Source organism: Vitis riparia, chromosome 8 (assembly GCF_004353265.1).
Source record: "Vitis riparia cultivar Riparia Gloire de Montpellier isolate 1030 chromosome 8, EGFV_Vit.rip_1.0, whole genome shotgun sequence".
Taxonomy (NCBI): domain Eukaryota; kingdom Viridiplantae; phylum Streptophyta; class Magnoliopsida; order Vitales; family Vitaceae; genus Vitis; species Vitis riparia.
Genome location: NC_048438.1, coordinates 13,688,622 through 13,713,235, shown reverse-complemented (window position 1 = coordinate 13,713,235; position 24,614 = coordinate 13,688,622). Strand labels below are relative to the sequence as shown.

The window sequence follows — 24,614 nt, the reverse complement described above, 5'->3', positions numbered from 1 at the left end:
TTGGGCCATCTGCAGGTTCACATTTTGAGATGATATAAAAATGGAAGTTGATTATGATATGTTCCTAATTAACAAGCTTAAAATTGGCTGGGATTGGAACTTTGATTGTGATGGGCTGAGCCACGTGAGACCCAACCCTATGCTTGTTGCAGTGTTGGTTGCTTAGAGAATGGGCCCAATAATAACCCATTAGATCTGGGCTTTAGTAAATTACATTAAGATATTGGGGCATTTCATCAGTGTCAGCCCAATAACCCAGAATAGGCAAGGCTCAAACCACTGAGAAGGAATGTTTTTTATTCTATATTTTTTTTTTTAAGAAACTTTTGTTTGGATAACCCAGATGTTCTAAAAGTAGGATATGAGGATTTATATGGATATTAAAAATATTTTATCTTAATGCCTTCCTATTAAACAAGAGACCAAATAAGTATTTTCTTAATCATGATACCATTGGATGATAAAGAATAAATCCTGACCATCCATTATGATACCATTGGATGATCCATTATACTATCCATGAAAATTAAACATTTCCAATATATCACTCTATGTACATTCAAATTCTTCAACGATGTATTTGATATCGACATTAGTGAATGCATTGTGCTGAATATGCTAAACACATATTCGAAGATAAGAGTTTGAAAATATCCTCTCAATGGCTTTACACATTGTTTTGTCCCCATTAATAATAACAAAAAGGGGCTTCTTATTATTCATTACATCCAAAAATGTCTCCAAAACCCATGTATAACTACTAACAGTCTCATTTACTAATAATGCACATCCAAACAATATAGTTTGATGGTGATGGTTAATGTCAACTAGTATGACCAATGGTTTTCAATAAGCATTAGTTCAATAAGTAGTATCAAATGCTAAAACATCTCCAATACAAGTGTAATCCAATCTACTTATAGAATCTGCCCAAAACAGGTTTGTTAGATCGTTGTCTTCACCAACATTCTACTTGTAATAAAATGATTGATTCATTTAAGTCTTTCCACACAAGTAAGCCATAACACTTTTTGTATCACCATCTCTCATTTGAACTCTATGATCAGAATCAATATGGTTATATAGATATTTTTTTTGTAAAGTCAACATTACTATATCCACCTAATTGTTGCACCATGTAATCCATAATTTGGCTAGTTCTCAGGTCAACATCACACATTGCACTCAATTGAGCCTTATTTGCATTCTTCATAACCATGTGGGATTGAAGGAATTGGGTATTCTTTTGTTCCACCAAAGGATGATTTTGATTGGCCATAAACTCTTTCACAATCCACTTGTTTAATTGTTTATTAAACACAATATGAAATGTTGCCTCACAATTAACTCTAGTTATTGCCTTCAGTTCTCATTTTGGATTTTCATTCTCCAAACATACTCATTGTCGATATCCTTCTTTTGAGCGAACCCACTTACAAGATATTATATTTTGATTTATTTCGTTTCACATAATCCTTTTTAACATTGAATCCAGTAACTTTTGCATATAAATTATAAAATTCTTTCACTCTCTATTAAGCTTAACTCCATTTTTCATACATCTTCTTAAACCATTCACAATCTTCTCTGACTCATCAGACTTGGTTTTCATATTGTTATCATATTGGTAATCAAATTTTTCATCATTCAAATTGATAATGGATTCCTTTCCTTTGCTTTCGTCCATCATATCCGTGAAGGAATTGAAATATAAAAGAAAGAGTAGTTAGAAAATTATATCATTTAGTCATACTTGTTATCAATTTGGTTTTAAAACAATAAATAAGGGTAGTTGGTAGGTTTTCTTAAATAAATGGTAGGTATTTCATTAAATAATAAATTATATTTTATATTTAATAATAAATTATAAAAATTATAATATATATATATATATATATATATATATATATATATATATGCATGTGATTATTAGTACGTCACCTTTATAGATTTGATAAGTTCTTTTTAATTTTTTAATTACATATCCGCGTAGACATTTTATAAGTAGGTCAAATGTGGTTGGGTAACCGAAAATAAATGGTGGGTACCAAACCCTCAAACCTATCTTCATAGGAATCAAGAAAAACATGCGGTTTTGTTTGGACGGGAAATTGGGAAGCATTCCAATGAGGAAATTCCCAGCCTAACCTCGCACGCTGGACACGTTGACAGGCATCGACCCATCATTTGCGGGTGCCTTGAGTGGCATTACATTCCCACCACCACTAGGGCCACCAAGTGCCTCCGTATCCATTCATCCACGTCTATCTTATAGAGCTTAGCTTAAAAAATTACAAATTAATATTAATATGGGATCGAGAAGCATGCAATTTGTAAGACAAAGAAAAGTGATGAATTAGGCGACAGGAGGACCATTCTTACAACTAGATGCAGCTGAATTTCTAGGTTCAATTGATGAAGATTGATGTCTTTTCTTCCCATATTAGACACTGGCATCATCCACCACCGCGTGAGCCATCCGAACCATATTTACACCGTCTTTGGCAGTGGGACCTTAGCCCACCCCATTTTTCTCCAACCAAGAGGCTTTAGGTAACGAGTCAATTAATCACACCGAGTCACCGACGGCATCCCTTGGTTTTCCTTCCTCTCCCTTTGTTTTGATGGTGACAATCGTCTGGTGAAAGACTCCAGATTTGCTATCAAAGACTCAAAAACAAGGACACTTGTCTGGATGACAAATGTTCATCCCAAAATTCCATTCTAGATGTAGGTTTTCGTGAGAATGGGATTGAATTTTCTGTCAAGTACCTGTCTCAGAAGTTTGAATTTCACTGGATCATTAATGTCTTCAGATAAAATTAGACAAGACATTATCCTAATCTTATCTATACTGAATGTGAATCATCATATTGCAATCCTTATAAAATCACTGTAGTCATTGAAATTTTTTGGCAAGTCTTGGTTGCAAGTTTGTTCACAATTTCTCGGTTTATCGAGGCATTGACTCTGATATCAAATTGACAATGAAACATTTTTGAATTCACGTTTTAATAAGGATAAGAGTTATCCCATGGACATTCGAATGACAACAATTCAATTTGTTAAGGCCAACAATAGTATACATGAAATTTTATGTTATGAAATGAGCGATGTACTAAAATAAATACCCATTGGCATGAGTTGACTGGTTAAAATGATTTCATATGCATAAATGAAAGCACCATTAATTCAATTTGTTTCTATATATTTTTAAGTAAATAATTTTTTATTCTGATGTGATTGTATGTGAATGTAAGTTCAGCACCTCCGAAATTTTCCATGATTTTTAGTGCCTTATTTATGGGTTAGTGGGCTGTATTTATGGCTGACAGAGGCCCTATTTGAATTAATCCCCTAAACCTCGGCTGTGACATAGGACGAGCCTTGTCGAACCCAAGTCTGTTGGCATGTGCTTTGTATCATGTCTTAAGCCCCAAAATATGGGATTTTGGGGCAACACGTACAACTGCCGAAGAGACCAGCCTTCCACCCTTTGCTTTTCTCTAGCATAATATAATACACCGTATCTTCCCTTCTTCAGATTAATCTAGACAATTCTCCAGTCTCAATTAATTGTGGATTCAACACTGCGACCCTTTGAATGTTCTTGGCGGAGTCCAATACATAGTTTTGATTTATCCATAAGATTAGTTCTAGCCTTCTAGGATCGTTCAATTTTGATATGTGAAGATGTGAATCGGAGGCTTCATGGCCATCCAACCGGGTCCTCTTTTCTGAGTCTTGTCATGTCAGGAGAACACGTGGAGCAGCAGGGGATGTCCGTGGATGCCAAGTAATTCAACTTTCTTGCTTGTTGCTTCTATTGTTTTCCTGGGTTTTAAGTATTTGTTACTTCTTGATGATAGTCAATTAGGCGTAGGATAATATTAATTTCCTTTTTGGTTGTGGACTCTGGTCCTTGAGCAGAAGAGACATGGAGGAGGAAAGACTCGATTTGATCAGCAAGCTGCCTCCTGAGATCCTGGGCCGCATAGTGTCGTTTCTTCCATTGAAACAGGCGGTGAGAACTAGCTCTCTTTCAACTCCACGGAGGAGCCTCTGGGCACCACTCCAAGTGGATTTGTGCTTTGCTTCAGATCAAATGACTGGTCAGGAAGCTAGCAAAGAGGCAGCACAAGTTATGGCTACTTTCTTGCGGTCTTGTCAGAGACCACAGCAATGGAAATTCCGCCTAGGCCTTCCGAAAAACAAGCAAGAGCCCTCCAAAACGGTCCAACAACTGCTTGTCTTGGCTACCATGGGGGTAGATAAGGAGCTCCACCTTAACTTCTGTGATGGAGAACAAGTGCCCAATGTTTTCCAATTGACACTGGGGCTGCCTACAAAGACATCCGGTCTTTCTTCTCTCAAGTCTCTCCATCTTAGATCAGTTACTCACTTTGCTGAAAACTTGGTCTCCACTTTGTTCTCCAATTGTCTGCTTCTCGAAAACCTGAAGCTTGAAAATTGCAGTGGATTGCAAAGCATCAATATTGAAGCGGGGAACTATCTAGAGAGCTTCACGGTGACGAATTGTCACGATATGGGTAACATTAAAGTTTCTGCACCCACTCTCAAATCTTTCAAGTGTCAAGGAGTTCTTCCTTTGATTCAGCTGAAGAACACTTCAAACTTGATTGACGTGGTGCTCAATTTAAGGGATGGTCTAGGCTACACCGAGTTCGACTGCGAGGAACTCCTATATCTCCTAGCCTCTCTCAAGGAAGTTGAGATTCTCACCATAAGTGGCTGGCTTCTTGAGGTATACGCCTTTAATTTGTCTATCTAATCCTAACAAGAGTTCCTTTAAATCAAATTGTCTTTGGGCTCTTCTCCTGATATTTGTCTTGTTGCTTCCAAAGTGGATGTGCTCAGCAGGAGTGATTTTCGGGCAGCTTCAATTCAGATTCAACAAATTAAAGGAATTACGGTGGATTGATTCTTTGATGAACAGAACCAAGAGGGATTCACTGGCTTGTTTCCTAAACAGGAAGGAGCACTCCTTCCTTGGAAAAGTTGTACATTGAGGTAACTATTTTCCTTCTTTGCTATTGGTTTCACTTAATTTGTGCGCTTACTTCTTTCAATATAAACAAATATGCAGATTGATCAAAGTCTCAGTTCCATCCCCCATCCCTTTTTTCACCATTACTGGCATGAGCCTCACCTCTGGATGGATTATAAAACCGTGAAATGCAATGCATCACAGCTTGGAGTCCTAAAATCGGTGAGGTTGGTGGGCTTCACAAACGAAGAGGATGAATTACTATTGATGGATCTTTTGCTGAAGAAGGCAGTCACCCTCAAGTCCATGACTGTAACATCACCCGAGAATAATTCATGGAGTGTTGCAAAGGTCCCTCTGAGTCAGCTAAAGCAGACGTCCAGAAGCTGCGTAAAGCAAATGGTGGTTTCGGCTTCAAACAAGGAATACTGTTTTAGATTTACGGGAGAAGATAACAGTTGCTCATGTGAGGGTTGTATCTAAAAATTTGAGGCTTTCCTTCCCTCCTGAGGGAAGAAATTAATGCTATGTACATAAAACTTTCTTCAATGTTTGTTCAATTGCATACCAATTCGGTGGTCCTATACTTCCCAATCATATTTTATAAGACATTTGGAGTGTGATAATGATTTTAAAGAATGTTTATTATATTTTTAAAATTTAAAATTTTAAAAATTTTAAGTATTAAAAATGTTAAAAATATTCCCTAAAATCATTACCAAATAATGGATTCTTAATTATTAAATAAATAGATTCATAGAAAGGAAGTTTATTAGTATGAGTTGGAAATGGTTTTATGAGCAAGTGGTTATTATAAAGGCTTGGTTCAAATCTATGCAACTTCTAGAAGGCAAAAGAATCCAAAAATAGGGAATCACTAATATAAAATCAAATAAATAGTGAAACATAGGTAAAAGTTGCATTGCATCCTTGAATTTGGTAATAAAAAAAAATCAAATAAATAGTGAAACAGAGGGAAAAGTTGCATTGGATACATGAATTTGGTAATAAAAGTCGACCCATGACTTAGTTGAAATATTGAAATATAAAAAATGGTTGCATTAAGTGTATTAGATTGTAAAGTCTGAATTAGTTTTATTGTATTTTATTTACGATGTTTTCTACAAAAAATTTTTATATGATCAACAACGAGTTTGTCCTAATTATATATTTAATCATATCATGTTAGTATGACCATAATTAAAAGCAATTTTTTTTAGAGTTTCATCATTGTAACTCTTTATTTTTTATTAATGGATTATTAAGCTTTTGTACACTTCGTAAATGTAGGGATCACATTGATCACTGAATCATATTAAAAATTTTATATTTTTTTTTTATTTTTTGATCATATTTATATGTAATTTTGGTTGATATTTAGTGCCAAAAACTCTTAGGATTTACATAGTAATATTTGTTCTCCAAAATGCATCATCGAAATCAAGATACATAACAATTATAAAACAACGAACCTCAATTACAATGTGAGGCTCTACTTGATTGTCAGTACCTTTTCCATATAGACAAAAAAAAAAAAAAAAAATACTAATAGAACCCAATTAATTAAACCATCATAGCATGAGTAAAATATAATAACTTTAAAACTTAGTATTAATTATAGACAACCGGAGAAGATTAGTGTTTATAAATGATTGACCTACAAGTTGTTACGGGGGCGAGACAGGCTTGAGTTCACTTAAAAAAGGCAAGCTAGACCTTTATTTCCACCGGCCTTGATGGAAATAATAAAAAACAGGAGTGTGAGAGAGGCTTCATTTCTTTCATATTTAATATACTCACGTCATCTTGCATGTTTACTACATAAGGGGTGCCAGTAGGGTAGGTTTGGGTGATTTGGGACAGATGGCCCATTCCAACCACGTTCAAAATAATTCTTATTTTCGTTACATTTAAAAAATTAAATGAAATAGTATAAGTATGACATTTTAAATTTTTTAAAAATTATTTTAAAATTTTTTAATTACATTAAAATAAATATATTCTTATAAATAATTAAACTATTATAATTTTTTATGAATTAAATTTGATTGATTGATGGTAAAGAGAAGATAAGAAATTTAAATATGAAAAAAAAATAAGAAAAATTGAAATTGAATAGTGTAGAAGTATAAGGTTTTGGAATGGCAGCAATAGGATAAAGATTTCAGATATTTAATACGAGGATGTTGGAGATTAAAATGTATAGAAATAAAAATGAAAAACATCGGCTTTTGGGTAGCTTAGATTCCTAGTCAGCTGCGTATATATATTTTAAGTTTTTTACTTTTTATTTTAAAAAACATCGGCTATATTTTTATTTCACTTGCTCTAAACCTTGGGGTGCGTGACATATGTTCCATATTTTAGTCACTCATCCATTCAAGTTGACCGATTCGCATGATTTGCCAATTTAAATTAAGGTGGACAGAGGATCCAATGCGATTTCAAGCAGGAATTTTTTTATTTTTAGAATCTTATCATGACTTGCTTTCTCTGTACCTCTCATTTTTAGGCTTTTTGGCTTTTGATAAAATGAGAGCCTAGAGGGTGCAGGCCTCAATGCTAATGTAATCAAAGCCCAATTCAATGTCTTTGGTAGTTGCATTACTTTATGAGTTTTGGATTGTTGGAAAGATTTAGAAATCAACCAAATCATTTTTTTTTTTTTGTCTAAAGAACGATAGAAAATGATGCATTCAAAGAAAAGGAAATGCGTGGATTTTTTTTTATAATTGTACGGTGAATTTAAAATTAAGTTTTTAAAATACAGCAAAATAAAAAATATTTTTAAATCTGACACTTTTTACCACTTTAAAAGATGTCTTTTGAAAAAACATCTTCCATCATTTTTATATTAATAATATATGTTCAAATAAATTTAATTTACATTGAAAGTGTCTTTTGAGGAGACATCTTCCATAATTTTTATATCAATAATACATGTTTAAAAATTTTGAATTTACATTAAAAGTGTCTCTTCAAAAGACATCTTTTACAATTTTATAAAATCGAATTTATATTAAAAGTATCTTTTAAAGAAACATTTTTCACAATTTCTATATCATTTGCATAGTAAAAAAATTGAATTTATACTAAAGATATCTTCTTAAAACCCTTTCTACAATTTCACAAAATTAAATTTATATTGAAGGTGTCTCTTGAAGAAACATCTTCAACAATTCTTATATCAATCATCAATTGAAATAATTGAATTTATACTAAATAAATATTTTCAAAAAACACCTTTTACAATTTCATAAAATTAAATTTATATTGAAAGGTTTTCTTTTAAGAGACACTTTTAGTATAAATTTAATTTTTTTCGATGGGTGACTAATATAAAAATTATGGAAAGTGTTTCTTTAAAAGACACATTTAGTATAAATTCAATTTCGTGGAATTGTAGAGACACCTTCAATGTAAATTCAATTTTTTTTTTCATTATGTAAGTGATATGAAAATTATCGAAAATGTCTCTTTAAAAGACACCTTTAGTATAAATTCGATTTTATGGTATTGTGGAAAAAATATTTTTTTAGTATAAATTTAATTTTTTTTAACGTGTATAACTAATAAAAAATTATGGAAAAATGTCTTTTAAAGAAATATCTTTAGTATAAATTCAATTTTATGGAATTATGAATAATAATATATAATAGAGAAGAAGAAATCACAAAAGAGAATTGAGAAAGTTGAAAAAATTGGAAAAAGTAAAAATTTCTCTTTTGCTTAGGATGCATATTAGAGATGAGAAGTTTTTTTATAGGCTCTCCAAATGACTTTTATTAATATTCTCATTGATAAATATTAATGGAATTCATAAATAACATTAATGATTTTCAATAATAAATATTAATAGAATTCATAAATAATATGTAATTAACATTTATTATAATTAATACGATGACATTCATTATTTTTATAACAAAATAAAAAATTGCAAGTCGGCTTTCCTATTTTATTTTTTTACCAAGTTGTCCCTACAATTTTAATTTCATGAGCTGCAACTTGATGTAGTCAGCCGCCTCAACAGTCAGCACTAACGTAATCCAAGTGGGCATAAAAAATACATCACTTCCTTTTTTTTTTTCCAAGCTGTCCATACAATTTTAATTTCATGAGCTGCAACTCGCATGTATTCAGTCACCTCAGCACTAATCTGATCCAAGTCGGCTTTCGGTATTACAAAAGTTGAATACAGCTAGTTGGAAATTCAAATGGTTGAGGTATCTCACTTTTCGATATAAAGATGCAGTCTGGGGCTGATAAATCATTAGTGAACATGGAGAAGGAAGAGCCAACTGACCTTATTAGCAGTTTGCCCCAAGAAATTATCCGTTGCATTGTTTCACTCCTCCCATTGAAAGATGCAGCTAGAACTAGCGTTCTTTCCAGTCTATGGAGAAGCCTTTGGGCGCCTACCCATGTCAATTTTGATTTTGATTTTGATCGAGTCACCAGTCATGAAGCTAGCGAAAATGTCATTCGAGCTTTGGGTAGATTCTTATCTTCCCAGAATGGGTCGTTGAGGCTTTGTGTGGGCTTTCTCAAAGGCAGAGGAGATTGCTTGATAATGGAGGATGGATGGGTTATTTTGGCTACAAAGGTGGACCTCAACTTCTCTGGGGGACATACCACGTGGGTAAGAGATTTCCGTTTGAAGTTGGATGTGGGTCGTCCATGTCTAGTCCACAAGATTTCAGAAGCCTCTTGCTTTGCGTCTCTCAAGAATCTCCATTTTGAATCCGTTTCGTTTCTGGCCGAGGACATAGTTCCGGCTTTGTTCTCTAATTGCCTGCTTCTTGAGAGCTTGAGGTTTGTGAAATGCAGGGATCTGCGGAGCATAGATGTTGAAGCGGCTTCTTCTTTCCATAGTTTTGAAATGGTGGATTGTCCAAACGTGGCCAGCATCACTCTTTCTGCACCTAATCTCAAATCATTCCGGTACGGTGGGATTCTTCCCTCCATTCAAATAAATAAGGGTTCCAACTTGGTGGATTCTATCCTTGATTTCATACAAAGCCCAGCCAATTATGAGTTCGACACGGAGCAACTTATCTCTCTTCTTGCAGATCTTAAGGAGGTTGAGATTCTTACTCTCAGTGGCTGGCTTCTCCAGGTACTCCAATCTTATGATAAATTTAATAGTCCTTCATATATACATACTGACGATTCACTTTTTTGCTTCTCTTTGTCCTTCCACCCCAAAGTTCTTGTGCTTGGCAGGAGTTATATTCAATAAGCTTGACTTCCAATTCAACAAGTTAAAGGAACTATGGTGGAAGGGCTCTTCCATGGACAGAGAGAAGAGGGATTCCATGTCTTGCTTCTTAAACATCACTCCATCTTTAGAGAGGCTATTCATAGATGTAAGTTCCTGTCTGCAAAGATATATTGTAGACTCAGCCTGTAGTTGGCATGAATATTTATTAATTTAAACTATATATATATATATATATATGCAGATTGACCCGCAGCTCCGGTCAATTCCTACTCTAATTTTTCACCAGTACTGGCATGAGCCTCATCTCTGGATGGACTACGCAACTGTTAAGTCTAATGCTTCACCACTCAAGCACCTTAGCATGGTATCCATTTCAGGGTTCACAAGAAAATTAGATGAGGTGATATTATTGGATCTTCTGTTCGAGAAGGCAGTTATTCTCCAGAGGATGATTGTAAACTCGAGGGAGAATAACTGTTGGCGGGTGGTAAAGATTCCCAAGATTCAGATGCACCAAGCATGGAGAAGGCAGTGGAAATTTTCAGTTGCATCTCAAGAAAATAAGTATTTATATGGGTTTATAGAAGACGATTGCAGTCACCCATCTCCAAAACATGGCGAGATGTGTAAGTAGGCTGTGTTGGTGTTCATACCGTATGGAAACAGAGTCAGTTTGGGATATAACACTAAATTACAGACACGCCCCCAAGGTGATGGTGTTCTTGCAACGACTAGTGTCCATGACTATAATATCACCTGAGAATCATTCATGGAGTGTTGCAAAGGTCCCTCTGAGCCAGCTAAAGCAGACGTCCAGAAGCTTCCCAAAGCAAATGGTGGTTTCAGCTTCAAACAAGTACCTTTTTAGATTTGCGGGATAAGATAACAGTTGCTCACGTTAAGGTTGTATGTAAAAATTTGAGGCTTCTCTTCAGTGTCCAAAGGAAAAAATCTTAATGCCATGTATATAAAATATAAAACTTCTTGTGGATTGATAGATCAGCTTGATTTCTTCAACTGCATACCAATTTGGTAGCTCTGCTATACTTTCTCTGAGAATGAAATAAAGGTGGATTCCTGGAGATGAAGTTTCTTAATTTGAGTTGGAAATGTTTTTGATAGCAAGTAGTTGTCATAATACACTGAGCTCCAGCATATTATAAAAGCCCAGTTCAAAACTATGCAAGCTCTAAAAGGAAAAAGAATCTGTTTGGAAGCTGGGAAAAACAGGCCACGACCAATATAAAATCTAAGAAATAATGAAACTTATGGAAAAGTTCCATTGGCTGCATAAATTTGGTGCAAAAAGCCCTTATGGCTTGACGTAGTTGTAAGAAATATTGAAATACAAGAAAAGGTTGTATTGCCTCAAAAATTTAGTGCCAAAAGCTCTATGGCTTCGTGTGGTTGTATTTGTTCTTTAAAACGCATCACCAAATTAATTAGAAAAAAAAAAGACTAATAGAATGCAATTGATACTATAAAATTAGAGTTCATTTTTAGAAAACTTTTTTAATAAAAAAAAAATGTTGTATATTTAAAAATATTTTTAAAGTTTAAGAAAGTATGTCTCAAAAACACAAAGTAAATTTATACTATCCGCATAAGAGTCTTATATTTTATACAAAAAAAAAAAAAAAATTACTTCTAAAAATAACAAATAAAAAATATAACCTTGATTTTATGAGCTGCAACTTGCATGTAGTCAACTATACAGCCAATTGGTTGAGGTCTAGACCACAAGATTTCAGAAGCCTCTTGCTTGACTTTCAATTCAACAAGTTAAAGGAACTATGGTGGAAGGGCCCTTCCATGGACAGTGAGACGAGGGATTCCATGTCTTGCTTCCTAAACATCAGTCCATCTTTTATTCATAGATGTAAGTTCCAGTCTGCAACGATGTACTGTAGACTCATCTTGTAGTTGACATGAATATTTATTAATTTAAACTATATTTATAATATATGCAGATTGAACCGCAGCTCCAGTCAATTTCGACTCCAATTTTTCACCGGTACTGGCATGAGCCTCATCTCTGGATGGACTACGCAACTGTTAAGTTTAATGCTACACCGCTCAAGCACCTTAGTATAGTATCCATTGCAGGGTTCCCAAGAAAATTAGATGAGGTGATATTAATGGATCTTCTGTTCGAGAAGGCAGTTGTTCTCCAAAGGATGATTGTAAAGTCGAGGGAGAATTAGTGTTGGCGGGTGGTAAAGATTCCCAAGAGTCAGCCGCACCAAACATGGAGAAGGCAGTGCAAAATTTCAGTTGCATTTTGTTCAAAAAAATTTGAGGGAAAATACAAGGAAAGAAAATATAAAGAAAAATTAAAAGAAAAGAAAAAGTGAAAAAAAAAAAAAGATTAAAAAGGAATAATTTCTTTTTTGTTACTTCAAACTCATTTATTTATTTTAACTCATTAATATAAAGATTAAATAATTTAAAAATATATAAGTTTTTAATTAGTTTTAATTATATTTGATTTTCTTTTATATTTTTAATATGACAACCAAATATAAAAAAATCATTTTCCTTTACATTTTTTTTCTTTCCTTGGTATTTTCAGGGAACCAAACATAACCTAAGTATTCGTATGAATTTTTTTTTTCATATTAATCGCTTTGAGAAACTAAAAAAATTAATTAAATAGTTAAAATTTCCTCAGAAAAATAAAATAATTTTAAAATATTTGTGTGAATAATACATTGAAAACAACAATAGTTTATTACATGAAATGAGAGGAGATTGAGAGGCTTCAGGAAACAGAGCAATGTACATGCACCACTAAGCTTAGTGCTGTGCTTTGATCATGCACAGTTTGAGAGCCCATGATTCATTTTGAACAAAGAAAGCCATTGCAGAATACACTGTTGATGCTCCATGCTCGTCTTTGAAAAGCAAGGAGAGTCCGGTAAGCCTTCAACTATACCCAGCCATTAGATCCCCTGGATAACAAACCTGTCCCTGCACAACAAATCACTACCTATTTGTTAAAAATAAAAAACGGTAAGCATACCAGCTCAGGTATTTGATTACTGTCAATAAGGTGAATTTTCAGGTCCTCGCATTCCCAAGAAATACCTGGCTATCTCACCTGCAATTGATCCTCAGAGTTATTAAGATGTCTGCATGAGTTTCACCAGCTTGAGCACAAACTTTGCTTGATGTTTTGAATACCTAAACACTGAACCACACTATGAAACTTGGCATGCAGAAACCTGTACAAAACATCACCATATCCAATACATAACCATGAATGGGGGCATACTACTGTTATACTTCTGATAATAATGCAGTGTCTAACAAATATTCTGTCTGTTCTTAGGATTATTTAATTTACATTTGGTCTCAACAAAATACCATCTAACTTTCTTCTGGATCATCCCATTCTTTTGAACCTAGTACTCATCAGTTGATGAGTGCATTTTTTAAGTGGGATTTAAGACTTGGCAATCAACAGAAAACGAGTGTATCAGCTTCTGCTTTCCTTTTCGTCAACGTGTTTTTTATCAACAGTCCGCCATAATCAATTCACACTTCCAAAAGGAGTTCTATTTGGTGATGCTGCTACATGCTGCTGTTGCTGAATCTTGCCGTCAGTCGGTGCCCATTTTGATGTGTTATCTGTGATCATATTTTCTGTAAGATCATTAAAAGCAGGTGTTCTCATCTCCTCAATTGATGCCAAGCTAGGTATTGCTATTGCTCGTTTCTTGGGCGTTGAATTCTCATCGACCTGTTCATATATTTACAGCATTCGGGAAATTAGCCATTTTTTACATGGAAAATTTTTCTGAGATTGTGTCCCAACCCAAACATAATGAAGCAGACAACGAACCACAAGGAAACAAACAGGGAAGAGATGGGAGGTTTCAAACTCATAAATTCTTAAAAATAGAACTTCCAAACCATGTTAAACAAACGGCTAGGAAATGAGCCAGAAATGGATATCAAGTCCGCCTTATGTGCAACATCTTCTGGCATGTGGGTTCAATTAAGGGGGAATGAACAAATAGAGAAGTTCAAAACCTAAACATTCAGGAACCAAACTTTTTTATGCCGTATGTTAAATCACCACTTCTTATGATCAGTTTGCATAGACAGGGCTCATCACAATTTTCTTACCACCAAATATGATGGCAAACTAAGGATCATTTGACAAAGGAAATATATTTTCCATATGTTTTTAACTAAATACTGCATATTTGTCCCATCTATCAGAGATTCCATTGAGCTAATTTAGCTAGTACTTCAGTTATAATTGATTTAATAACCGAATTGTGCATACTTGTCCAGCTATAAGTGATTCCAGTGAGCTAAAGTTGCATTGAAACTGATTAAATAACTTGATTCTAGCATTATTATAGTTATCTCTTTCTTTAGTGGCTTGTTATATGTGGTCTAAATCCAGAAGAAAGGCATTTTTTTCCCAATTTTTTTGTTCTCGTTTTATCTTTTAGATCATGTCTCTCCACCATTGTGCATGTGTGTGAATGAACATTAGATATTTCAAATAAGCCAACCTACCAAATAATCTTCTGTAAGGCACTTCTCTGCACTGTTTAGGATTTTTGATACGCTTTCATCATGTTTCTCTTGCACTGATTTGAGATGCTCCAAGCATAACATAGACATGGAATCTATTCCTTTCTTAGTTTCATGGTCCCGCATTAGTGAATCTGCAGTTTCATCATATTGTTACACATGACGAGTTCACAATTTAATAGAAAGATACTAAAGTTTTGATGCATAAGCATTCGACATTACCATTAACAGCCACCAGCATATCACATGCTCCAGCATCAAATTCTGCATCCAAAGAGGAGGCCATGGAGACAAAATCTTCATATGCAGTATGATTTGCGCGTATGCTTGCCCTGTTAAAGGAAAGAGTTTGATACTCATGATATACAAGAAAAAAAGAGGATAATAAAATTAAAATAAATAAATAAAAATTTGTGAAACAAACTTACTTTACAGTCGATTCTATCTCTGTGTTGCTGCTGTTATTAAGATGGTTTATGGATGACTGAACATGTTCCCACTGGTGACTAGAATAGTCAACCCTCATTGAACTGCATATTAAGAAGAGATACAAGAAGTTGCTTAAAGTTGATTTTCTTTATACTGCAGACTTGTTCTACCCATCTTGACCACAATCATCCAAGGAGGGGTTAGGTCACAAACACAAGTGCAACTCCATCACCACCCCCCACCCCCCACAAACACACACACGGTGCTCCCTTGTATGTCCTGCTGAACCCTCTAGTAATTAACAGGTTTCTGCTCTCCTTTTTCTAGTGGAAGTGATGACATGACATTGCATCCTCAAATGTTATAATACACACTTTTCTCCACATGTGTTCTCATTGTTATAAGGTTATTGCATTTTTGGTCTAAAGTTCTTTAGGTAATCATCATATATAAATAAGAATATGCATCCTAGGATATTTTGATGCTCAAATTAAATTTAGTTGTGAAGAAAATTCAATTGAATGAAAAACATACCACTCCTGGAGGTAATTTTCCATGACTGCCATATTTTCAGCTGCTGAAAATGTGTCTTCTAAGAAATGTTTCTCTACTTTTCCCAGGTATTCACCCACTTCCTTCTTGGCATGAACTGCAACTTGCTGCATATTGGAAATCTCTTGCTGCAATCTCTTATTCTCTTCCATACAGGAGTCCTGAATATACCTTGATGTCTCTGAGACCTAACAAAGAATTAAAGAATATCAATTACATAATTCCAATAACTGCTTTACAAAGACAATAAAACAAGAAGAATTAATTGATCTCTAACCATAGCTGTTTTTTTAGATGTCAAATTTGCTAATATTACTGCAATTTTTTCCATAGCTAGTTTCTCCTCTCTAGCAGACTCTTCCTGTTTCATAGCAATAGAAATCTACATCAGCCTTCGATCCCCCTTCAGTACAGGTCAAATACATATAATATGTCTTTGATGGTAACATACCTTAAACATCTTTTCAAAAGTTTCCACTTGGTGGAATTTTTGTTTTTGGCTTCCTTCAAGAGTTGTCATGAGTTTAGATGCTCGATGATGGAGGTCATTGAAAAAATCCACCGATGCCTTTGAGATAACTTGTGAAGACACAAGAGTCCGTTGTAATCCCTACATTTTATCACAAGGATTTAAAAATAGTTTGATATGTTCCAATCACAAAATATAATTCAACATCATTGATAAAAGAAAATAAACGTTATAATTGAACATCATTGATAGAAGAAAACAAACAAACATTCATTCAGGAAGGAGAAATAGTCCCTACCTCCTCTTGTTGTTGAGCAGAGAAAGCCAACATCTCTTTTTGTTCACTGAGAGAACTCTGGATATCACAAATAACTTCCTTGGCCTCCAAAACCGCAGCAATAAGAAACTGTAAGGACAACATGACATCATGCTTAGTCATTTTAAGCCACTTCTTTCACCAGCCATTCTAAACAAAAATGATTTTCCCCTTTTCTTACATTGTCAACAGCCATTGCTTGAGATGAGATTGTAGAAGTCATCTGCTCCAGGTCAGTGGAAGCTTTCCTTTGCAGTGTACCAGCAAACTCCTTCAATACTGCTACTCCTGATGTATATGTCTCTTTCATTTTGTTAATCCTTGATTCCAAACCCTGTGTTGCCTAGAGATAGTGACAGAAGTTAAATCAGTTATATAAAACTAGAGAACCAGAAACCATAAAAAGGTAAACAAGATAAATTGCCCTGTGTTGCCTAGAGATAGTGACAGAAGTGTTAAATCAGACTGATAAAATACTAAACATGGCAAATTTTATTTTCTTACATCACATTTACTAGCAAGAAATGAGCAGGCATGCTCTTCCATGCTTTTTAACTGTTGCTGTTGTTGAGAAACAGAACCCAGAATGGTCTCATGCAGGTCTTTTAAGCTCTGATCAAGCTGATAACCAAATGCTAATACCAGGTCGCGGTTTTCTGTTTCCACCCTGTTTTTCTGATCTGTAAAAAATTAGAAAGTGACATTGAGTATCGTAAAAAGGAAGGAAGATCACCATCCAAATAGTCAGTAGGATTTCCCTTGAATCAACCACAGATCCTAGAGTTCCCTAGGGCTCCTCAAATCAACAAGGAATCCTTGAATTCACACAGGGAGTTAGAACAGAAAGGTCTTTGAAATCTTAATAGAAGAAAGAAGAGCTCGTAAAATCTTATATGATGAAGCCTGAAGATTACCAAAAGTAATAAAAATCATGAAATTCCTAAAATAACTTAAGCTAACTCAAATATACATGAAATAGAAAATAATTTCATCCCATTTGGCATTTGGAAGCAATTTATTTATTATAAGCCTTATACTGAAAAATGATTAGACAACTTCCAAAAATTACCCGAATTCATGACAAGGGTCCCAGGAAATATTCCTTAAAAAATTATAAAAGTAGAAATATAAGTTCTTCAAAAGTTAATTGGTATGGGCATGCATCTTACAAGGCATTAGGAAAAGAACCAAGAAAAAGGTTCTCCCGTATTCTGATTGAGACATGCTATTTTTCATTTCATTTTTTTTTCCTTTTCCGTCTCCTACCACCCGGTCTCTTGAAGAAAGCAATCTTTAAATTCAAACTTCAAACATTTTTTAAGGAATCTTATGTAACCCGGTCTCTTTAAATTCAAATCATTACAATCATTTCAACGTTATGCACGAATAATTAGAAGCAAAAGAGATCTGTACCTATCTTTTCAAACAGCAAAGTTATGTCCTCCGATGCATTTTGCAAATCATTGCGCAACTCCTTTGCACGTCCAATCAAAGAATTTTCTGTTTATGAGTAGAAATTTCACGGGATCTTCAGTATATAATAAGAGATACAGGGTTCAATAAATGATTATCAGTTCCCACTTGCCTGAGTGTAGTAGTTTGGAGATTATGAACTCCTTTTCCTTGAGGGTTGAGATAGCTACTCTGTGATTCTCCTGAAGCTCAAGCAAGGCCCTGTTACTGTTTTCCAGGTTTACCTGAAAGAACAATTGTTGGTTGAATCAGATGGTTTTCCCCAACTAAGCAGTAAACAAAATGTTAAGTCTTATACCTTGCAATCCTTGAGCTCACTCTCTGTAACTAGCTTCTGTTCTTGCTCAGTGACATATAATTCACGAAATTTATCAACTTGCTGCAAGAGAAGAGGTTATCACATGACTGTAGAAAGGGCAAATCAAGAGCAAGCAAGTTGTACCTTCTCACTGAGATTGAGATCGCTCTCCAATTGCTCAATCTTCTCATTCCTTGCCTACAGGATATTATAATGAACTTATTTTAAACTCATAAATCAAGATATAGAAAAATATTTGAACAGTTAATCCCTTGTTAGTCAAGTAGTTATTATTGTCCATTGGTCCATATGTGGACTTTAGACTTTTTAGATTATATGATAACTTATTTTGAAGATTGGTCTGATCAAACAATCATAACCATCCCTTATATCTAGGTGATATGAAAAAAAAGAATCGAAGAAATGGATAATTTTGAATGTCCATCAACCCATATGAACAATGAAGACGACATAATCCTATAATTAAAAATCTTGGTTGATTTGGTGATTTGCAATACGATATTTCTACAAGAAGCAACAATGGAAAGTGGGATTTTAATGCAATAGTCCACCTTCTTTTCAGCTTCATCTAGGGCAAATCTTTCATGTGGAATGTAAACACCATTCTTCTCCCTTGCTGCTCGAACATCTGCTTTGATTTTATTAGACGTAAGAACCAATAAATTTAGTTAAAACTTTTGCATAGAAAGAATCAGAGAATGTCAAACCTTGTTTCATTCTCTCAATTTCAGCATACAAATCCTTGAGCAGCACAGCCTTAGACATTTTTTGATTTGCCTGCAAGAATAAGCTTCATCATCAAGACAAAGGATATATTACATGGGAGGAAAGATTTGAACAGGGCAAAAGAAATAGCCAAACAAACCTCTGGCTTGTTTTTGATGTTTTTAGCACGGTGAGCATAATCAAGTGTGCTTAAAGTTTCTTCCAGACAATGAGCAGATGGAGAAATTGTTGCAATGATGCAAGTTTTTGTCTTTCCCCCTAGTGAGTCTCTTAACAGCCTTGTCAGCTTACTATCCCTGCATACATTGGACAATTTTTTTTTTTTTTTAATGAAAAAAGGGAAAAAGAACACTTAAATCATACTCCACAAAATTCAAGCATTGGAAGAGATGCTATTGGCAAAAACCTGTAAGGAATATGAACAGAATGTTCCACAAGTGCATTTATGACACGGCCAAGGGTGAGTAAGCTCTTGTTTATTTCCCCAGCTTCCCTTGCACGACCCTGCATTTTCATCACAACCAATTCAAATAGATAAATCCAAGGTAAAATTCATGAATGATTAGTTTTTTGACATTTTTTGAGATCAATAGAACTATCAGAAAATAAAACAGTTCTGAACTTGTCTTAACTAAAACACATGGTAAATATTTGTATTCAACAACTGAAATTGCTGGCTAATTTGTTAAAATGATCAAGAGCTAGAAATTGTAATAATCTGAAATTTACATGTTCCTTTTAGTGCTCATTTGATAAACCACGGTTGATTCAGAAGTTTCTGTTGGGATTGAGCCCTATGGGCCAACCATGGTGGGCACTTAGCACTTTTGAAGGGAAGGCCAGAAGCCCAGAACTGTGGCCCCTCAATCACACCAATTGTTTATTTGTTCCAATAAAGGAGGCATCCCCAGGAATTGAACATGGTACCTAAGAAACCCGATGTTTAACAGAAAATCTAATGAAGGTAGAACTTTTTCGTCTAATATTCCCCAACATAAATTGAATAATGTTAACTATCATGTGGAAACTGTTGGGATTGAGCCTTATGGGCCCACCCATGGTTGGCGCTTAGCACTTCCGAAAGGAAGGCCAGAGGCCCAGAACCATGCATGACCCCTCAATCATACCAATTGTTTATTTGTTCCAATAAAGGAGGCGTCCCCAGGAATTGACATTTAGGTGAACCTTAAGGGTTTGGTCCTAGGTTTATAGGCCCACCATGGTTGGCGCTTAGACCAGAGGCTTAGAACCGTGGCCCCTCAATCATACCAATTGTTTATTTGTTCCAATAAAGTACCAGGATTGACATATAGGTGGACCTTAAGGGTTTGGTCCTAAGTTCAATTCCTGGGGACACCTCCTTTATTGGAACAAATAAACAATTGGTGTGATTGAGGGGCCACGGTTCTAGGCCTCTGGCCTAAGCGCCAACCATGGTGGACCTATAAACCTAGGACCAAACCCTTAAAGTCCACAAAAATGTCAATTCCCGGGGACGCCTCCTTTATTGGAACAAATAAACAATTGGTATGATGAGGGGCCACAGTTCTGGGCCTTTGGCCTTCCCTTTGGAAGTGTTTCCCGGGGACGCCTCCTTTATTGGAACAAATAAACAATTGGTATGATGAGGGGCCACAGTTCTGGGCCTTTGGCCTTCCCTTTGGAAGTGTTAAGCGTCAACCATAGTGGGCCCATAAGGCTCAATCCCAACAGTTTCCACATGATAGTTAGCATTATTCAATTTATGTTGGGGAATATTAGACGAAAAGTTCTACCTTCATCAGATTTTCTGTTAAACATCAAGTTTCTCTGTTTTCTTCTTGGTTTTTTTTTTTTTTTTTTTTTTTTTTTGTAGTAAAAAAATAAAAATCTTGGCCATACACGCCAGTCAAAGCCTAGTATTCATCATTAGAACAAAAATATATATCTGGAAGCCAATTTTAGGTAGATACTGAACTTTTTGCATTTGCTTAGTTAGTAAATCAAAAGGTTACCAAGAAGAATAGAATCTTATGTAGATAAAAATATTTCATTACCTCACGTGCACCTGAACGAGAAATATTCTCTGATCCTGCTAAATCAACAAGATTAAGCTTTCCGCATTTAATGAGCTCCTCCTCTCCCATGGTAGCTTCTTTTATGTATACAGTTACAGAAAAGACAGAATGAGAACGACTGCATCAGAAAAGAAAACAAATTTAGTCATATGTAGTTTCATCTAAAACTGAATATCGCTAGCAATGGATAATTCTACCTGCTGCGCTTGTTTAACAGGGTATCTGCTGTGCGTCTTTTGGCCGCCCCTCGTTCCAAGAGGTTATAAATTTCATTTGCACTGTATACAGCTTCTTCTTCAAGGCCTCTTACAATAACACAACCTTTGCCATCCTCCATCAATGAAACGGGTCTTTTTGGCCTGTCTTCCAAAGTTCTTGAATTATCTTCAGGAGCTAACAAATCAGTTATTTCTTCATTGTAAAGCTCCAAAAATGTCACTTTCATGTTATAGTCTGCATTTTGTGCCTCCAATGTATCAAAAATTTGGCGAACTGCTCTTGGAATGACACCAGCCTCAGCGGGCAATTCACCGCCCTATAAGAAACAAAATACGATCATTGCATTGACTGTATAAATATGTGATTACTATTATTGAAAAAGTGAGAATAAATTTGATGGTTATACTGCCATACCTTAGTTCTCATTCCGCCCTCCATTGTGTATGTTTTACCAGTGCCTGTCTGCCCATATGCAAAGACAGTGCAGTTGAAACCCTCAAGAACTTCATTAACAATCGGAGAAATAGCTTGATCATATATTGACCTTTGCTGTGATTTGGGCCCAAATACCTTGAAAATTTTGAAACAAGATGAAGACAACTTAGATGCTACACATTCAAAAACTTCATATGATATAGTTATAATAGAATAAAAACCATACCTTGTCAAAGGTGAAAACTCTATCTACTTGCTTGTTATTAGCCAGACTTTGCAGAACAGTGACTTCCCTTTTATGCTCATTACATGAAACCGCCCTTGACACGTTTACCTTTTGCTCGTCATCACTTAGTGGCCTGACATTGGAATGATTTTTCAAATTTTGATCGAATTTAGGCACTGCTTTCTCATAAACTAACAAGACTTCCATAGAAAAAATTGAGGCTAAATTTGCCAATATTATTAGAACCCCACCTGTTTGGAGATCCATCCTTCTTTATGTCAATGTATATGTTAAAAGATTTTATTAGCTATTCATGACTTTCAGTGAAAAAGGAAGACAGAAAAACTCAGCTACCTCTTATGATATTGCATGATCACATTACGTACTTAGGCCAATCAAATTTTATCCCATTGTACAATATAGCAGCTAAATGAAAAAAAATTTAAAACAAGCAATTGAAACTCAAATATCTACTGGGCTTGACTTGTTAGGAAATAGCCCATTGCTCAATATGCTGTCAGAGCTTTCAAAACAAAGATTACATGTAGTATCCATACAAAATACAAAAGACAATCTTGTATGGGAAAAAAAAAATCGATAGTAGGACCACAACCGATAATAATTTGACATTATTATTAATTTGACATATGCTTCTCATCTAACCCTCAAAATTCCATTGCAAATTTCAACCAACAGAAAATGTTTGTTTAAGAAGAATATTAAAGAAAATCAGAGGTGATGTGGTCAAACTATTTGTCACCCAAATACTCTTGTTAACAGCTACTATTATTATCCAAACAGTTGCAAAAGAATTGAGACTCCAAACTGGTAATAAACCCTAATAATCAGAACTTCAACCATAAAAAAAAAAAAAAAATGGGCATAAAGTGGAGAACCTGCATCTAAGAACAACTTGCACATGAACCTCCCGGTCTCTGTCTTGTCTATTTGAGCTCCATTCAATCGCCCTGGGATCCATGCGACGCCTTTCAGGTCTTGGTGTGAGGAAAGGCGTTGGAGATGCCATAACCCCCAATCCAGATTTTCTGAAATGATCTGGGGTGAGGGACATCATTTTCAACTTTCCAAAATCTACATGAACAGAAACATATATCAGAACCACAAAATTACTAGATCTTTCAAGAACAGGAATTCCCTAGAAGCCCTATTTCCTCGTTTGGTTCCAAGAAAACATAGATAAGGGCAAAAAAACCTGAAGCTATGAATTTTGGATTAATCATCGTCTGTCAACTGAGAGAACAAGTAAATCCATTTAACTTGCCTTACAGGACTATCGGTGGAATTTGATCAGTCTCAAATCCTTTAGAAACCAAAACAGTGACAGAAAGCGAAAAAAACTTCTTAAAATCACCTTTTTTTTTTCCTGTTTCCTTCAATTCTCTCAGCTACTAAACAGAGTGTGGTACTTGAATTCACCTGAATTCTTGGTGGAGAAGAAGAGTATGATGAAACCCTAGATCGAAAGAAATAGCTTGGAGAAAAGGCAAAGGAGAAGAGCTTTCGATCGGAGTTTTCTTTCTCTTTCTGAGTCTCTTTTGGTAGAAATATTACTGAAAATGTGTTTCAATTTTCAAACTCTCCAACGGCACCTTTTGAAGCATATGTAGAAAATAGCCGTTTGGTTTCCCATTTCGAAAGAGTGGGCCCTTCTTGAAAATTCAAATGAAAGCGCGTTAAGCCTACTCCACAATTTTGTATTTTTTTTCTTGCAATCATCAAAGTATTTATTATATATTAAAACCTCTAAAGAAATTGTCCGATTCAGAAAAATAAAAATAAAAAATAAAAAAATCAAATACATTTAAAATTAATTACAAATTTATATATTTTCAAATTATTTAATTTTTATATATAATATTTAAAATAAATGAGATGATTTTGAAATAAAATATAAAAATAATTTATTAATTTTCATTTTTTTTTCATTTTTTTCTTTATATTTCTACTAGGTCACATTTTCAAAATTTCTAGGAACCGAGCATGATAAAGAAAATGATTTTTCATCTTTGATTTTATTATTAAAAATAAAAATTAAATATATCTAAAATTAATTAGAAATTTATACATTTTCAACATTTTTTTATTATAAATCTATTTTTTATTTTATATTTCTTTTTTTTTTCTTACATTTTTCCCTAAAAAATATATTAGAAATATGAGCTCCAATTTGGAAATGTAAAGCCACAAAGTCCTCAAATATCAATATACTTATTTTAGTGTGCAGCTAACAAACATTAAGAAGTGTTTTTACGGTTTTACCCTGCTTTTTACCATGCTCAAACGTGGGCTCTATTTATTTTAAATTCCTAAGTATGGGCAATTTGATCATTGAGGGAGTCATCGCAATGTTCGTCTACAGGTGTTACTCTCGACTCACAAAATGATCATTTTAGATTTGGAAAAGTTATCAGATTTGGATTTTTTTTTTCAAAAGTTGTTGATTAACAAGAAGCAAAAGGTTTTAAATTTCTTTTGCATGATTCTCACATTTTGAGATCCAAAGAGAGTTCAAATAAGAAGAAAGTTATTCATTTGATTAAAAACCTCATATGCAATTCTTATGGGTATTTGGTAAAACTTAATATTTAT

General features: G+C 34.5%; 3 protein-coding genes across 7 annotated transcripts; 2 read left to right on the top strand and 1 right to left on the bottom strand.

Annotated features, from left to right (window-relative positions):
- The first annotated feature begins 3,410 nt into the window (after positions 1 to 3,410).
- On the top strand, positions 3,411 to 5,590 carry LOC117920047 (F-box protein At2g39490-like). Of its 2 annotated transcripts, none has more exons than XR_004652182.1 (4): positions 3,411 to 3,796; positions 3,931 to 4,725; positions 4,866 to 5,031; positions 5,108 to 5,590. XR_004652182.1 is itself a non-coding variant. In XM_034837398.1 (4 exons), exons 1-3 carry the CDS (start codon positions 3,750 to 3,752, stop codon positions 5,028 to 5,030), a joined length of 1,047 nt encoding a protein of 348 aa, XP_034693289.1. In that variant the 5' UTR covers positions 3,411 to 3,749; the 3' UTR covers position 5,031; positions 5,108 to 5,590. The 2 variants fall into 2 exon arrangements, 1 of the variants encoding a protein (XP_034693289.1); XM_034837398.1 differs by having other exon boundaries at positions 3,931 to 4,765.
- A 3,581-nt stretch (positions 5,591 to 9,171) lies between these two features.
- LOC117920017 (F-box protein At2g39490-like) lies at positions 9,172 to 11,314 on the top strand. 2 transcript variants are annotated; one of them, XM_034837360.1, is made up of 4 exons: positions 9,172 to 9,646; positions 9,839 to 10,127; positions 10,219 to 10,377; positions 10,474 to 11,314. In XM_034837360.1, exons 1-4 carry the CDS (start codon positions 9,258 to 9,260, stop codon positions 10,864 to 10,866), a joined length of 1,230 nt encoding a protein of 409 aa, XP_034693251.1. In that variant the 5' UTR covers positions 9,172 to 9,257; the 3' UTR covers positions 10,867 to 11,314. The 2 variants fall into 2 exon arrangements, with proteins under 2 accessions (XP_034693251.1, XP_034693249.1); XM_034837358.1 differs by having other exon boundaries at positions 9,172 to 10,127.
- A 1,706-nt stretch (positions 11,315 to 13,020) lies between these two features.
- LOC117921330 (kinesin-like protein KIN-5B) lies at positions 13,021 to 23,588 on the bottom strand. 3 transcript variants are annotated; one of them, XM_034839198.1, is made up of 25 exons: positions 23,377 to 23,588; positions 22,901 to 23,096; positions 22,005 to 22,137; positions 21,758 to 21,913; positions 21,322 to 21,659; positions 21,104 to 21,242; positions 19,474 to 19,571; positions 19,207 to 19,363; positions 19,049 to 19,118; positions 18,893 to 18,969; positions 18,465 to 18,518; positions 18,321 to 18,401; positions 18,135 to 18,246; positions 17,963 to 18,049; positions 17,054 to 17,229; positions 16,731 to 16,892; positions 16,532 to 16,639; positions 16,216 to 16,374; positions 16,042 to 16,125; positions 15,747 to 15,952; positions 15,212 to 15,313; positions 15,006 to 15,115; positions 14,766 to 14,917; positions 13,320 to 13,974; positions 13,021 to 13,202 (listed from the first exon to the last, which is right to left on the bottom strand). In XM_034839198.1, the coding sequence occupies exons 2-24, from the start codon at positions 23,077 to 23,079 to the stop codon at positions 13,765 to 13,767; spliced, it is 3,150 nt and encodes a 1,049-aa protein (XP_034695089.1). In that variant the 5' UTR covers positions 23,080 to 23,096; positions 23,377 to 23,588; the 3' UTR covers positions 13,021 to 13,202; positions 13,320 to 13,764. The 3 variants fall into 3 exon arrangements, with proteins under 3 accessions (XP_034695089.1, XP_034695090.1, XP_034695091.1); XM_034839199.1 differs by having other exon boundaries at positions 13,333 to 13,974; positions 22,901 to 23,098; positions 23,378 to 23,588; XM_034839200.1 differs by having other exon boundaries at positions 13,333 to 13,974; positions 23,442 to 23,588.
- Positions 23,589 to 24,614: the final 1,026 nt, after the last annotated feature.

What these genes read in the sequence shown, in the direction of transcription:
- LOC117920017 (XM_034837358.1), top strand. Translation starts at nt 9,258, where the DNA reads ATGCAGTCTGGGGCTGATAAATCATTAGTGAACATGGAGAAGGAAGAG. An exon ending in TCAGTGGCTGGCTTCTCCAG is followed by an intron (nt 10,128 to 10,218) that starts GTACTCCAATCT and finishes TCCACCCCAAAG; the next exon opens with TTCTTGTGCTTGGCAGGAGT. An exon ending in TAGAGAGGCTATTCATAGAT is followed by an intron (nt 10,378 to 10,473) that starts GTAAGTTCCTGT and finishes ATATATATGCAG; the next exon opens with ATTGACCCGCAGCTCCGGTC.
- LOC117921330 (XM_034839198.1), bottom strand. Translation starts at nt 23,079, where the DNA reads ATGATGTCCCTCACCCCAGATCATTTCAGAAAATCTGGATTGGGGGTT. An exon ending in CTGTTAAACAAGCGCAGCAG is followed by an intron (nt 21,243 to 21,321) that starts GTAGAATTATCC and finishes TTTCTGATGCAG; the next exon opens with TCGTTCTCATTCTGTCTTTT. An exon ending in CTGCTCAACAACAAGAGGAG is followed by an intron (nt 16,375 to 16,531) that starts GTAGGGACTATT and finishes GATAAAATGTAG; the next exon opens with GGATTACAACGGACTCTTGT.
- LOC117920047 (XM_034837398.1), top strand. Translation starts at nt 3,750, where the DNA reads ATGTCAGGAGAACACGTGGAGCAGCAGGGGATGTCCGTGGATGCCAA. An exon ending in GGGATGTCCGTGGATGCCAA is followed by an intron (nt 3,797 to 3,930) that starts GTAATTCAACTT and finishes GTCCTTGAGCAG; the next exon opens with AAGAGACATGGAGGAGGAAA. An exon ending in TAAGTGGCTGGCTTCTTGAG is followed by an intron (nt 4,766 to 4,865) that starts GTATACGCCTTT and finishes TTGCTTCCAAAG; the next exon opens with TGGATGTGCTCAGCAGGAGT.